The 16,223-nt window shown below is 39.0% G+C and overlaps 1 protein-coding gene across 1 annotated transcript; it reads left to right on the plus strand.

Annotated features, from left to right (window-relative positions):
* Positions 1-760: 760 nt before the first annotated feature.
* On the plus strand, positions 761-9,595 carry slc6a4b (solute carrier family 6 member 4b). Its single transcript, XM_080467272.1, has 13 exons — positions 761-1,007; positions 1,780-1,914; positions 2,127-2,346; positions 2,502-2,640; positions 2,765-2,899; positions 4,180-4,283; positions 5,180-5,307; positions 5,422-5,534; positions 6,110-6,241; positions 6,448-6,547; positions 6,685-6,785; positions 7,643-7,810; positions 7,917-9,595. The coding sequence occupies exons 1-13, from the start codon at positions 791-793 to the stop codon at positions 7,995-7,997; spliced, it is 1,773 nt and encodes a 590-aa protein (XP_080323398.1). The 5' UTR covers positions 761-790; the 3' UTR covers positions 7,998-9,595.
* The last annotated feature ends 6,628 nt before the right edge of the window (positions 9,596-16,223 follow it).

The following is a 16,223-nucleotide window of genomic DNA, read 5'->3' on the forward strand; positions in this document are numbered from 1 at the left end:
GTCAAACCTCAGAAGTTCTGGGCACAAAGGTGCTTCTGAAAGCTGTAGGCCACCACACTCTCCTTCTGTGGGAAACAATGGCTATGTACAGAGAAACAAGCTCATGCAATACAGACGTGGCAATATAATCAGCATTACATAATTTTATTAAAGAACAGACACACTTTTTAAAGAGGAATGGATATGATTGAATTCATGAAAAACCTCAAATCAAAACCAAATAGTGAAGAAATGTGTCATATTATTGTAATTTTGGATGCTCTTTAGTATATCTGCTTGAAAACTTGATTATGAGTTTTCATCCCTTTTGATTTTATTTATTTTCTTTTTTTACAGAAGCAATAATTTTATTTTACAGATAAAGCTTGTTATAGGTAGATTTGATAAGGCTAAAAATGGCTTTGAATGGCTGAAGTGGTGGGAATGAAAACAACTTGGAACAGCCTCTTGCATTCATCTGAATAAAATCTTCCTTTTTTCCCATCAGAGTCGCAGCCCCATTAGACTGAACTTACTATTACAAACTAAGCAAATTATTACATACAATACGCGCTTATTTGCCTCGATCAGATTTAACTTGGTTAAAAATCCGTTTTCAGTAAAAACCAAACAAAGAAACAAAGGCTCTGTCCATCTGTGTCCACTAACAGGTATCCCCAAGTGTCTGCTGCAGCCCCACAACTCCTCCCACTGCTCCTGTCATCATTAGAGGAGAATCATCCTCCTCTCTGTGGAGCTGATCCTCTGGCTGACTTTTCACAGTCCAGTGCCCCAACAGGACTCAGCGGTCATGGCCGGCAGTCTGACCCGCCACGGCTCACCGAACCCGGACAGCTACAGCCCCAACAGCGCTGTGCCGGTCCCGGTTCCGGTCCCGGTCATCACACAGACGGACTCCCGGGACAAATGGAGCAAAAAGATGGATTTTCTCTTATCTGTCATTGGCTTTGCTGTGGACCTGGGGAATGTGTGGAGATTTCCTTACATATGTTATCAAAACGGAGGCGGTGAGTACTTTAATTTGATTTTCATTGTTGTTTTAACCAGATTTAAACTTTACATAACTTTACATTTCACATGTGGAGGCAGTTTGTTTTAAAATACATATTTTAGGTCTTATCTTCTGAAGCATTCTGCTCAAATTTGTTGTTAAATATTGTTAAAGTATCCTGGAGTTTCTGGTGAGCACGGATTACTTCTAAAAAAATAAAAAAAAATAAATAAAAAGTTGTTTCGCAGCATTTCAAAATTGTAGAGCTTTAAAAAGAATTATATCAGGAACTTGGAGAAAAAAAAATACGGACAATAAAAAAAAAAAAGTGCTTTGAAAGTGTCTGAAAATTGGGAAGATACAATATAATAAATTAAGAGTAGATTGTGTTTTCTTAACAAATTTCCATCAAGTGGTTACATCTCAGCAGCAAACACATCTAAGGGCATGAATAGATTGATGCACCATATTTCATACAATAAGCGATGAAGAATTAAAAAACACGAAATGCAAATACAAAATACATACTGAAACACTATGAGGTCATATCTCAGGATCCTGTAAATAAAATAGAATAGAATAAAACAGAATAGACTAGTATTTATTCTCTGGAATATGACGGAGCTGCATCTTCATTTTCTGCATTTTCATTTCCATTTTGAAAAATCAGTTCATATAATTCCTGTTTTTTTTCCCAAAGTGTTAAAGCTAACAATCTTTTGGGACTACGTTAAAAAAAGAAAAAGAAAAATTAAAGCCCTGACCTGTCCTTCTGCATCTCCCTGCAGGTGCTTTCCTTATTCCTTACATTTTGATGGCCATCTTCGGTGGTGTGCCGCTCTTTTACATGGAGCTGGCACTGGGGCAGTTCCACAGAACCGGAGCGATCTCCATATGGAAACACATCTGTCCCATTTTCAAAGGTAAGACCGCCCTCAGCATATTCATCTTCAGATCAAATCATTTTATCTTGTGCAATCTGAAAGTGTGAAAGGGCAGTTATAATTACTATAAATCATTTATACTCCAAGCTCAGTTGAATTATTGTTATCTCATTGTTATTGACAAAACAATCTGGCGAATGGTTTCAGTGCTGTTTGATGTCTCTTCTCACGTCCTCCCGCTTTTCTTTCAGGCATAGGATATGCCATTTGTATCATCGCCCTGTACGTGTCCTTCTACTACAACACCATCATTGCCTGGGCCCTCTTCTACTTCTACTCCTCCTTCTCCAGCATCTTGCCGTGGACAAACTGTGACAATGTGTGGAATACCCGCGACTGCACCAACTATTTTGGCCTGGACAACGTCACCTGGACGAATTCCTCCAGATCGCCGGCAGAGGAATTTTACACGTAAGTGCATGTAAGTGTGAGTAACAGAAACCACGTATATAAATAGCTTTACAGTAATACTCTACACAAATACTGTCAGCCGGAGTGTTTGTACTGGAGCTTCTATCTTGTCCGATGAAAACCGGCAAGATGATTCATGTGTGTTATTTTAACAGGAGACACGTTCTCGAGATCCACAAGTCCTCCGGGCTCAGAGATGTCGGGGGTGTCCGCTGGCAGCTGATGCTCTGCCTTTTTCTGATATTCACGATTGTCTACTTCAGCCTCTGGAAGGGGGTAAAGACCTCTGGAAAGGTAGCAGTGCCTTCCACTCTGATCATATGGAGGAATATTGGGCATCTTCTTTAATTGCATAGGTTCGATGTGCGGTGCCCTCATCTCTCTGTTTCTCTGATTTCTCCATCTCTTGCCACCTTAGGTCGTGTGGGTGACCGCGACTTTGCCCTACATAGTGCTTTTCATTCTGCTAATTCGAGGAGCCACTCTGCCGGGAGCCTGGAGAGGCGTGGTGTTTTACCTAAAACCCCAGTGGGACAAGCTGCTGGAGACCAGCGTGAGTTGTATGAAGTTGGTTGAGCCGATCGTTTCCCTCAGGGATGCAAATGGCTTCAGTGTGGAGAGAAAATAGCAGCTAAAATAGCAGGATTATGAAAACTTTTTAAAGACACTCAATGAGAATTTCATCCATCATTTTAGTGATTGTTTTGTAAAGCTTTCATGAAACAGTAAGTCCCCCCACCAAAGGGTGAAGGCATCATTAAAATGTTCTCAGAGTGCCGTAATAAGGGTTAAGATATGCTTCTTTTTTTATAATGCTGAGGTAGATTATCCATGAGCACTTTTTACTTTCCTGAAGCCTTGCCTAATGTTTGAATCAACCATATTAAAAGATTAGAAAGAAAACACAGAGAAAGTGAGAGATTCTGAATAATGACTGTTCACATGCAGGTAAGATTAATAACACATGTTCCACAGAGTTTCAAGGGAAGTTTGTATTGTTTCAGTCTGACCAGTTATTACTCATTTGAGAATCACTTTTTAACACCTGCATTGTATTTCGTTGCTATAATAGCTGATTAAAAAAGAGATGGTTGCTGCAAAACAAAATTAAATATTCTATTTTCTTTCACTCTGTACAACTTTCTAAAATTCCCTTAACTCTGTACCAAATCAGTCAAGATACGGAAAATGGGCACGAGTCACCTGAATGAGTATCCCATCTACTGCACGAGTGAAACCAACTGCCACATTTGGCTCTTCCACGTATTGGTTGTAGTTTCCAATCAGCAGTACACTGATTTAGTCTGACCCACTACTCCCCTTGAGAATCTACTTGTATTCCTTTCAGGTCTCTGAATCGCCCTCAGCTTCATCCCCGCTTCACCGTTGTTGTTTGCTAAACATGTGTGAGTGCTTTGGTTGGAAGAGAATATGGATGAGATGAAATGAGATGCATAAATAAGCCACAGAGCAGGATAATAACATGCATAATTGGTTTAGATTTTCTGCCCATTAACAAAGGCTTCCCTTTCTGCCTCCCTCACCAGCATCCAACGCTGCGCTCCTCTTTTTAACGCCGAATGCGAGCTCCTCTTCTGATCTCCCTGCGTACAGCTGTGCGGCAGCTAGATTTCTGTGTCACACAGCAGCTCCTGTAGTTGACAAAATGTAGTGAGATAAGTTAAGAAATTCATAAATGAAAGACACCAAAACAGATTTAAGTCATTGTACATATAGTATGCTTCGAAATACTCGTACCCATCGGGAGCAGCTCAGAACAAGTGCGTCTTGTAGTCTCAAACAGTGTGACGTGGGTTTCTGTTTGGTCTGCAGGTGTGGGTGGATGCTGCTGCGCAGATATTCTTCTCTCTGGGCCCCGGGTTTGGAGTCCTTTTAGCTCTTTCAAGCTACAACCCTTTCACAAATAACTGCTATCGGTAAGAACAAGCCTCGACACCCACTGAATTATGGTACTCTTATTCATGAAATCAGTGAGTGACTTCAATACTGGCAGGTGGCCTTTTTTTTTTTTTTGGTTTTTTAACTTAGTTTTCACTCTTAAAAACACAAAGGTCTATTATTTTAAGATTTCAGTCAAATGACTTTGATTGTTCTATATATTTGCACCTAATTTAAAAGAAGAACAGAAAATGTACTGGAGAGGTTAGAAGGCTACTAACAGTTTGTGGATTAACAACAAAACTTGGCTAGTTGCCTTTCTTGTGGAAAATAGGAATTCCCCACACCAGCAGTCAAGATTTAACCTGATGTGTAAAATACATCAGATTGAAGTTCCATAATGAGCGCGATACCAACCAAGGAATACCCTAAAGAAATCCAACTGAGTAAAGAAATGCTGCATAAATCTAGTATGACACCTTTTGGGCCGATACCTGGGGACCTCGGTGGACATGTTGGTACGGAAACTATAAGGATGTATTGTTAATGATTTGAGTATACTTTGATGCAAAACGCTCATCTCAATAACACAAGTAGAGGTTATTGTGTGATATAAACATAAAGCGGCATTTAGGAAGCGTTAAACTTAAATTGTAGGTTGAGTTGAGTGTGTGTGGAGGATGAGATCAACTGAGCAAAAGGTACTGTGAGCAAACAGGAGAGGCTCGGAACTTGAATGAAACCAGATGCTACACTAGTCTCACGTCTCTGAGACCCTTTAAACTGATTTCCATCACATCTCACAGATATAATGTGTCACCTCTTTGTGTTTTCATGACTTTAATCACAGCTGGAGTCAGGTGGTCATATAATAACATGTGCCTCATTGATTTAGTTGTTTTTCTCTGACCACATTAAATTCCTTCCTCCGCAGTGATGCCATTGTGACCAGTTTGGTAAACTGTCTGACCAGCTTTGTGTCGGGATTCGTCATTTTCACGGTGCTGGGCTACATGGCCGAGATGAGGAAGGTAAAGGTTGAGGATGTGGCCAGAGATAAAGGTCAGTAAATAAGAGCGCTAAGTGAAATCAACAAGGAAAAATACTAATGTTTTTACGGTTAAGAATTATTAAACACTTTGTTTTATTCATATTGAATTTTGTTCTGCTTTCCAGGACCAAGTTTACTCTTCATTACTTACCCCGAAGCTATTGCTAACATGATGGGCTCTACCTTTTTTGCAATCATCTTCTTCGTGATGATGATCACGCTGGGACTTGACAGCACGGTACGGACTGTCAACTGTTTAATACTGACCGTGTTCTCCAATAACACATGCACACGTGTGGCTGTTTATTATGAATAAGTGACTTCAAATATTCTACTATCAATCAATCAAATAATACATCAAACATCTGTTCACATCACACAGAATTCTGTATTAATCTTGCATGAATAAATGTTTTTTTTCATCATAAAAGAAAGTTTTTTTAGTGAACGCCTTATACTTAAATTTGAAGAAATGTGTTTTATTTCTTTTATTTAATGTATATTTTTCTTAAGGAGACAACTCAAGGTCCATGTTTACATTGCATTTGAATGCCATAATCATGTTTACATGACCACATAATAAAATAATCCAATCATGATAGCAATAAACATCAGTAAATTGAATTTGTACGATTTCTCTGTGAAGCATGAGCTTTTAACCACTTCATTATTGTGGTTTTACCCCCTCCAGTAAGTCATACATGCTCAATTTTAATGTCTTTCAATTCACTTTAAACATGCTCAATAAATGTTATAGCCTGGCTATCTGGAGAAGTTGTGATTTTCCACTAATAGTGTCTGTGTGTGTTTCAGTTCGGAGGCCTGGAGGCGATCATCACCGCTGTGTTGGATGAATACCCGGATCATTTCTCTCACAGACGGGAACTTTTTGTCCTTTGCCTGGTCGTTGTCTGTTTCCTGGGCTCTCTCAGCACTCTTACAAATGTGAGTTTTTCAAACAACACTAACCTTTTCAATTAATAAGAGATTACCACTACCTTAAATGAATTTGTTATGAACTGTTTAGGCCAGATAGCTATAGATACAATGTAGTGCATTTAATATTGAAATCTGCAGGAAGTTGATTTCAGGCGTTGATTATCAGTAGTCCATATGGGACAGTGAGTGATGTCTGATTATGTTATTAACAGGGTGGTGCTTATGTGGTGAAGCTGTTGGAGGAATTTGGAGTTGGATGCTCCATTATTGCAGTGGGTTTCCTTGAGGCTATTGCAGTTTCCTGGTTCTATGGTAAAAAAAAAAGAAGACAATTTTCATCTTGGTTGACTTCTTTCAGTCTTTCATTTGTAATTTCATAATGTTTTTAACCATGTATTTTGAATATGCAAAGTCAAACAAAGTGACTTTTGTCGTTTTTCTGCTTTTAGGTATCAAAAGGTTTAGCAATGACGTGCAGGCGATGCTCGGCAAATCTCCAGGACTATTCTGGAAAGTTTGCTGGGTTGCCATCAGTCCAGCATTTCTGGCGGTAAGAGATGTACTCTGAGCTCGAGTTATAGTAGACACAGTCTAACACTTGCATGCACTTTAACCACCTTTGATTTGATTTGGTGCTTTAGTGACCATGCAATACTCAATAAATAAGAACTGTACACCCAAGTCATCCAATGATCAATTCTCTGTTGCAGTTGACCGATCAATTGAGTTCAATGATCAACTGCAACAGAGCAAACTATGCATAAAAACTTGGTGTAATGATCAAAAGATGACCGGACACAAAAGATGGATGACCGTAGGCCAAACTGCTCAATCCACACATCTTATTTACATCTTCAACCAATTTTGGGTCGCTGGAAACGAACTGATCCCCTCTGACGGCAGGGTTACGCACGCACGCACGCACGCACGCACGCACGCACGCACGCACGCACGCACGCACGCACGCACGCACGCACGCACGCACGCACGCACGCACGCACGCACGCACGCACGCACGCACGCACTAACCTACCTCCTGGTAATTTAGTCACCAAATAAGCCTTAATTCCCTTTTTAGAATTTGAGAGGAAATCAGGACAAAGTCTACATTCATACAAAGTTCTCTGTATGTGAAATATCTTCCATAAAAGCTTTTTCCACAAAACACAAACGTCAGTCTCTCTCCTCTACATATCTTTTATTCACATCCAGCACCCTGGAGGCCTTCCTGTTGACATTCAGCAATATTACACTAGTGATTTTCCTCCTATGTTTATTAAATAATGGAGGGATTTGACAGGTAGATTGCCCATCTCCAGTATTTTTCATACTGAATGATATAAAAATTCCATTCACATATATGGAAATGCTAAAAATGGAAATGATCTGTATGCCCACTCTCCTTAGTATATCATAGTGAGCTCTCTGCTGAAAGCGCCACACCTCACACTGTTCGACTACAAGTACCCAGACTGGAGCATCACAGTGGGCTACATCATGGGCCTGTCGTCCTTCATGTGGATCCCCATCTACATGGTCTACAAGTTGGTGTGGACGCCTGGTTCTCTGAAACAGGTCAGTTGATAAAGAGAAAGAAAGAACGGAGTGCAAACAAAAGAAAACACAAACTTTCTCACACATTTTCTGCTTCCCCCCATGACTGCATTGTTTCCCACTACAGAGGCTGGCAGTGTGTCTGAGACCAGAGAGGACAATACCAGATATCCACACCGACAATCTCAACATGGCGGCCGTCCCATGAAGAGAAAACACCTTTTGTCTGCTTTTAGACTCCCATTAAAACCAGTTTTAAGTTATACGTCACTGAATCTGAATGTGACTCAACATCAAGGCTGCTTCATGGTGTTAAACATGTTCCATTTCCCTCCATATGTACACTCTGTTAAAAGGTCATTGCTGCTAAATTTGTAACTGTAAAAGGAACTGAGATAGCAATACTCATACCTTTGCTGTATGTGTGATGTCTGTGTGATTCAGACCTGCATCACCTGGATAGTTTCTAGCTTTCATATATCACCATTTTCAAGTGTTCTTGTGATTTTAGGAGTCAGTGGCAAATTCTAATGGTTTGTCTGTATCTATCTTATGTGGAGAGGAGGCCAAGGAACATTTTTTTTCTTTTCCAAAGGTAACAGCACAAGGTTTTTATTGTATGGGAACATCTCTCCCTGTATTTTCTGTACTTTGTGACTGTGTTGATTTATTCAACTGTGCACGCTCAGCTCAACAAACAATGGGCAGCACCAGTGTGGCACTCGCATTAGGCTATTGAATTCTTCTCACCAACTGAACTTATCAATGTAGCCACACATTGTGTGTGATTTCAGATTCAGTGGAAGCGAATTTGAACTTGCTGACCCTAAATAATACTGTTACTGTTAGACAGTGCTGTGTTTCAGGTCCATAATGCATAGTGCTTGTGTTTTGCAAGCGCTTGATATTTCTGATAAAATCGTTTACTCTTTTCCTACTAATGATTCAATCGGATATAAGTGAAGTAAACAGACAAAGAACAAAATGATACTATAATCTACAGGCTATAATTATATCCTCACGGGACCAATGACTTCTCTGTGCTGAACATATTGTCCACGGGCCATCTTTCTGTACTCTTTGTGCTATTCTGCTTATTCCTGTTGTATTTCAATGAAGACAATGGGCTTTCCATTGACACATTATATTAGAATATAAGGTGGATCGCAAATTCTAAAAAAAAATAGGGGAAAAAAAGCATATATTCTGCCCCCACCAGGTCCCAGGAGAATAAATGACTGTGTCCTTCATTAGTTGGATGGATTTCTGCTTTGTAACAGACATTGCCCAAGCACTTTACCTATGTGTAATCATATGTGTTTGACATCAGATTCTAAATTCAAAACGCCGGTTTGGTCTTCACCTGACCGACTTCATTTGACACCAGGCTGCCTGATTTGCCTTAATCTGAAAAAGTATAACACTATATGTACAAAAAATGTAAAGTTCCTAGTGATATATTATTATAGATTATTATTGTGCCTCTCCAGACAAAATGTCACTCTCTCATGAAAGACTGTTTTTTGCAGATATGCTGTAAACTTTGTTTTAGTTGAAGTGTTGATGTATCTATAAAAGTTTATATCTTAATTACCTTAACAGAGTAATGTGATGAGCGAGGTGATGATTGTTGTGTGATTTACTTCCTGTTGTGGTTTCTGTTGAAAGATTTGTATGAACTACAAATGCAGTCTAAAGTACATACTAGGTCTCTGTGCATCTTTTGATTAAGGTCGAACACAAATATTAATAAAAACTGCACAGTATTAAATTCCACTGCCAATCATTAAATTCAGTATATTCCACAAAGCATTGTTTTCTTGCAAATCTCTGTGTGGCGATCTTCTTTGTGATGGTGGTCGCTGCTCCCCGCTATTAGATATTCTAATTAACAAGTTAATTTGCAGCATCCAGAATCCATCAACATGCAAGGGAACAGAGCGGCTGAAACCTTCAAATTATCCCCAACAGGATTACATGATCTCCACTAACAGAGCCCCTCAGATCTTTACTTAACTGGTTTTTATTCAAGCCGGAGCCGATCACGCTAAGGATGACAGGTATGAACATATATGAGAGCAGAGAGTGTTTCTGAACACGCAATTTCCTCAATGAACGGTTGGTTGATGGACGTGCAGATCAAAGCCCTTTTGTGTCAGTGACTGCCATTGAAGTAGAAATCAGACCGGCACAACAGACACATAAAAGAGACGCTGCTAAAAGGGTGGATCCTCCACTACCTGAGATGAACAGCTCGACAAGCAGCATCCATCCTTCTCCTATGACTACTTTATCTGGAATAAAGTGGCAACAAGCTGGTGCAGAAACATTTCTTTGAACTGTGGAAGGGATCAGCACAGGGTGAACATAGCCACTTAACCCACAACCTGACGTTGAACTCACTTCTATTTCACTCTGAGGTGACATTGATAACCACTACACCACCGTACCACCATGTTGAAGAAGAGCAGATTCAGAAAAAGTGACATGGAGACTATTAAAACGTCTGATAATACTATAAATGCTGATTTAGCTGTGAGTGTCCCATGCTATTACAACATATATTTGATATTATGTGTTATTTCAGATTATTTTCAATCTGAAATAACAGAAAATAGTGATAATCTAGTATATTGAAAACAACTTGGAGGGTATTATAACTGAATCTTCAATAGCACAGTCCAAAAGCATTCACTCAAAGACAATAGATTTTTAAAAAAACACATATTTTCAAAGAATTGCTCTATGTAACATTTGATTTGATCGTCTCAAAAGTGGCACCTACAGATGAATGCAAAATGGGAAAATATCTATCTGTCCTTCTATACTGCTTATTCCTGTTCAGGGCCACGGGGTGCTGGAGCCAAACCCAGCTAACTATGGGTGAGGGTTCATGCGTACATGTTTTTCAATCCATATTTTATATAAACCTCTGGCAAAATCTGCGAGCACAAGTGAGATCCATGTAAAGGAGCGTCCATGAATTATTTTTGTGTGAGCTTTTCCAACATTGTGTTCTTAACACCTCGGCTGGGCAAAGTTGAACTTCTTGCTCGCATGCAGAGAAAAGCCTGCTCTGAGCATATCTGGGCAGAATGAAGGACACAGGTAGTTTTTCCTTTCAGCATTGTATCCCAACATATGATATGACTGTTAAAATCAGCTCTATTATTATTTTCCATTGGATGTGTTCTGTACCCTCTGGAAGTTTAGAGAACCACACCTTATCTAAATAAACACATTTTGGGGAACAAAATAAAATTAACTAATCAATTAACTCTATTAGTTTTGAATATAAAATAAAACAAGGATGCACAATTTACATTGAAAATTTGAGACATATTGGAAAGGTCGTGGAAGAAAGTATTAACTTATTCAAGCCCACCTTCTGCATCAGTTCTTGAAACATGCATGCTATGCAGAATACAATACAATGCTACAAATGCTTTTAATATGAAACATATTCACATTCAGAATAAATGCAGAAGGTGAAATAAAACTGATCTGTGCAACTTCATCCCATAATACCCACAAGCAATAAATAATTGTTTTTAACATGTTAGATATAAGTGTATTTTTTAGTTTTCTTTATCATTTAGATTGTATATTTGTTATATGGTTTCAATTTAAGTTTTTCATATATTGAGAGACCAAGAAATGTTAATAATTGCTCCAGCATCTACCTGAACCTGCATTTGCAAAGCACCCTCACAGTGACTACACATCATTTTTGTCTTGACCATTGTTCAGGGAATTTGGTCCAAATGGGTTCAGTTCATGGCAGAAATAACAAATAGTCCGGTGAACATTGTAAACTCAAATGAAGTGTTCTGTTAATTAAATAAGATGATCGACAACCATTGTTTAGGAAGCCTTGAGAGGTAGTATGTGACACAGGCAACTGCCAGTCACCAGAGAAGAGGACTTCAACCAATCATATGCCAGGATACAATGATGATTGACTCCACCCTCTTACCGCCAAAAGAGACGGCAGGTGAAGGTTTTATGTGCAGTGACTGCAGGTGTGTTCCCCTCAGAGCAGGATTTTCTTCTCGCATACGTGCCACAGTATTGCTCACGTGAGAAGCGATATTCTGTGTGAGTGATTTGAGGGGTCTTGCAAAATTAAAGAACCCGGTCGGTGATCCGTGCACCCGGCTTCTTTACATCTGTACTCATGAATCTTATCTGCTATCATACTATTTAATAATATTTGTGTTAACATGACATGACCAATCAAAAGTGAACTTTGGACTTTTTTTTTTAAATTGGGAGTTTAATGTAGTAATCAATGTGAATTTAGTTAATCAACATACAATACTTCATTCACAGTGTCTTAGTAACATAAAAAACACTGACTTCATCTCTTCCCATGACATCTTTTCACTCAAGTTGAAAGGTTTTCAGGACAAACAAAACTTTGCATGAACTAAACAAAAATCATAAAGACAAGACAAGTGAAAAATCTTCAGGGACATTATGTATTAATTTATTGGACAAGATGTTATAACATTTAGATTCACTGGAATGTGGGTGGAAACAGATAAAAAAGATTCAACTCAGTGGATCAAGTTCATGATAACTTTTCAAATAAATAGTGTTTTTTTTCAATATTTGCTGCCTTATTTTACAAGTGTATTTTCTTGTTGACCTCATTAACAACATCAACAGCCTCCCTGTGTTTCATTAAGTCTGAACATAAAAACCAGTCGATTCAGTTTAAATACTTCCACACATCAAATTAAAACAGGATCCCTGACTTCACGTTGAAATGAAACACTTTATTTTTGTGATGAATCTATTCAGGAAGCCTCCAGTTTTCATTTCAGGACACCGTGAGTGGCATTTTCTAATGCTCATTAAGCTTCTCTGCCTTGTAACCAGGAGTCATAAGAGTTTGTAACAGTGTGGACTCTTCTTTAGAAGATGAAGATAAAAGGCCATGTACATCAGTCATGCAGAGTAATTACATAAGGATATAACCTCAAGGAGCTTGACCTTTCCGTCTATTCTTCATTGCTCTTTGACATTTCACAAATTGTAAATGTGATGAAGGCCTCACACTTGTTTGATGGTTACCAGTAAAAGAAGAATTGTTGTTTGTCTTTTTTTTTTTTTTTTTAGACCTATTTGCATATTTCCAACAGAAAACACACACAAAGGTTTCAGTGTCCTGCAGGACAGGACAACTAACGAAAAATGAACTAAAAATATACATAACTGTTAAGCATAGCTCCGGAATGGAGACTATAGTTATATTTATTTCTAATAGGGATGCATACATCTTTAATTACAAGTAATTATATGTATATACCTATAAAAATACTTACAGATATCTTTATTATTATCAATAATAGATTTGTATAATCAAATGTTTTTTCGGATGATGGCATGATTGTTGTTAAAAGGCACCGAGCTGCACACTAACCAGCGGCTTTAGGACCCAGATCTCTGAGCGGAAGAAGAAACACCTTAGCTCCAAACATCACCATCATCATCACCATCATCATCATCACCACCTCCTCCAGCCCCTCCACAGCCGTGATGCAGCGCCTGGTCCCCGCCGCGGTGCTGCAGTGTGTCGGTGTGTTGGCCGGGGCTCAGCTGGAGGAGTCCGGGCTCACCGAGAGGTCCTACGTGGTCCTGGAGAAGCAGGATTTAGGTGAGCGCTCGCGCTGTGATGGGGCCTGTCACTGCAGGAAGGAGGTGGCCGGACAGCCTGTTTCAGCTGGTTTTTTTGTCTGCATCCAGCATCACAGGCTAACCCTGCCTGCTCTTCTGGCTTGTCTCCCTCCTTTGTCTCCCACAGTCGTGCTGGGGAGCGTCCTGGGAGTTCTGCTGCTGCTCATGATCATCATGGCCGTGTGTGTTTACAAGCCGCTGGCAGGTCGATGAAACTGGAGCTCGTGACAGAGAGGGAGGGACAGACCCGCCCCCTCCCAGACACACCTGCACAGACTGCAAACACACCTCACACCTTCTTCATCTCAGGATATCTGTGTATTTCCCCCCCAACCACTGGATGGGATATTCTGTCTTAATATTTAGTGAGACTGTGTTTTGAGTTCCTGGCAGAGCTTTGCTCTTCAAGTGTCACTGTGCAAAAAAAGAAAAAAGAAGAATACACTTTGAAACACTCTGCAGAAATCGACTTGGTTGTATCCTGGATTTTATTTGACTAAAATACATGTTTGAGAGTGGTCGGGCTTAGGAGCTATGCACCAGACTTATACTGGCAAAGATCAAGTGTCTGCATGTCTGATAAGGTTGTTTATGCTTCTGGATCTCAACAGCCTTTTACAGCAAAATGTTTGGATGTAAAAGTCATGATAAAGTCAGACATCAATCAAATTTGAGCCCAATGGTGTTCTGCTCTGTGTGACATGGCAGCCCTGCTTTACCAGAGCAAAGGTAAACATCAGAAGATCCATACATCACGCTTATTATCATTTGATGTTTAAGCTTCAGTTCACTTGTTGAACAAATTCAGAGATTGACACAAGGTTTCACTTTTTTTCCAGAAAAAGGTGGTTTATTTATTGTCTCAAAGGACAATTAGCGAGTTTAAACTATAATCTGGATCTCTTACTTTAAGTTCTGTAAACATAAAATGTTTAGAAGTTGCTTTGTAATTTCTTTGGTCTACACTGTAGTAAAGTATGAAAGACAGCGGTCGGTACAGACAATGTGATTGGAAACTGATTATTCAGGAGGGACTTCTTCAATTACTCTGTAGTTGAATTAGCTCTTAGTCTAAATAGGTTGAAGACTTCTGTCTCGTGTGGGAAGGCTGATTCAGGACGAGGCAAAACTGAAGCGATGCCGAGACTCAAAACAGTTAAGAAACCAGCTTGACCCTGTTTTGTTTGATTGTTATTCTACATGATCATTTCAGCAGAGGTCAACATTTAGGAAGGAGAAGTCGAAACACCGGGCAGAGGACAGATCACCAAGTTGCAGTGAGAGATCGGGGGAAAAATAACAACATTTATTGATAAATCCCAATCTAAGATTTATGGCAGTAACAGCAGCGTGTATGAACAGAGAGGTACAAGCCAGAGAGAGAGGATCCAACCCACAGTCAAACATGGTGGTGGGAATAGTAACAACTGGGGGTGAAGCTTTGAAGAACTATTTAAAGATCAAGGAGAGCTGACCACCATGAACCTTTCTGAATGGTCACCTGACCTTAGCCCCCGGCTCAACTTTTATGGCAACACTCACAAACAGAAAGCCAAACATTTCATCTGAAGAAGCGTTTGGATCATGCAGGAACAATCCAGAATGATGGGACTCTGGCCAAACCAGAGGAGGGGAGGCCGTCATGAAATCAAGGGTAGAAGAAACAACAAATTGTAACTGTGGACGTGTCGGATATGCAACTCTTGGACCTGATTGTACAGTTATTTATTTCTGTATTTGTTTTGAAACACTTGTACATAAAGTAATATTGAAATTATGTGAAACATTCACCAGATTAAATTATATGTGGGAAATTAATTGTATGCCTATATAGTATTTTTTTTTCTTATTGCTTTTCCCATGTGATTTTCTTAGGGGATTTAATATCTGAGAGGAAATGTTATACTTTTATTTCTTTTTTTTGATGAAACGTTTATGCTTCGACAATACAGTACTTGTACTCTGCAAGCATTAAATTGATAAAAGTGGGATTACAAAGTTAAAGACTGGTCATTTGTTTTAAATCAACACAAATAAAAATATTAATTTTGAGCTACTGTGCATGTTAAACTGAAGTAGCCCTGAGCATCAAAATAATTAGATTAAGTAAATTATTGCATTGAAATGGATCAAACTATGACGATGGACAGATGGACAGATGATATAATATAATATAATATAATATAATATAACATAATATAATATAATATGATGAGATTTTATTAGAAAACATACTGCATCCTACAATGGGAAAATATCCCTCATCACAGCAGCAGAGAAGCTGCAAGTATCAGAACCGACAATTTAAATGTTATCATCTGTAGCATGAACCTTTTCATTTGATTCTAGACCAGAAATATGAGTTATGAATGTTTTCATGCATACAGTTGTTTTTATACAGTAATGCTAATGGACAATGCAAACTTGTGGATTGAACTACCAACCGTGCAAATGGAAAATAGCCTGCTCCTTGTGGTCCCCATAGTTAATCATTATTTTCTATTCAAATGATTTGGGTGCCCTACTCTGAACTGTGTGAATGAGAATGGGAATACTCACCAGTGAATTGAGATATATATATATATATATATATATATATTAACTAACCCTAAGTTATTGAATTAGTTTGTAACAATTTATACAAAGGTCTTCTCGGTGTGGAGTTTGTATGTTCTCTATGTGAACGCACAGGGTTTTTCTCAGGATGCTCCTTCCTGATCCAAAAACGTGCTTTTGAATAAGTGGACTCTCT

The sequence above is a fragment of the Lipophrys pholis genome (assembly GCF_963383615.2).
Source record: "Lipophrys pholis genome assembly, chromosome: 7".
NCBI lineage: Eukaryota > Metazoa > Chordata > Actinopteri > Blenniiformes > Blenniidae > Lipophrys > Lipophrys pholis.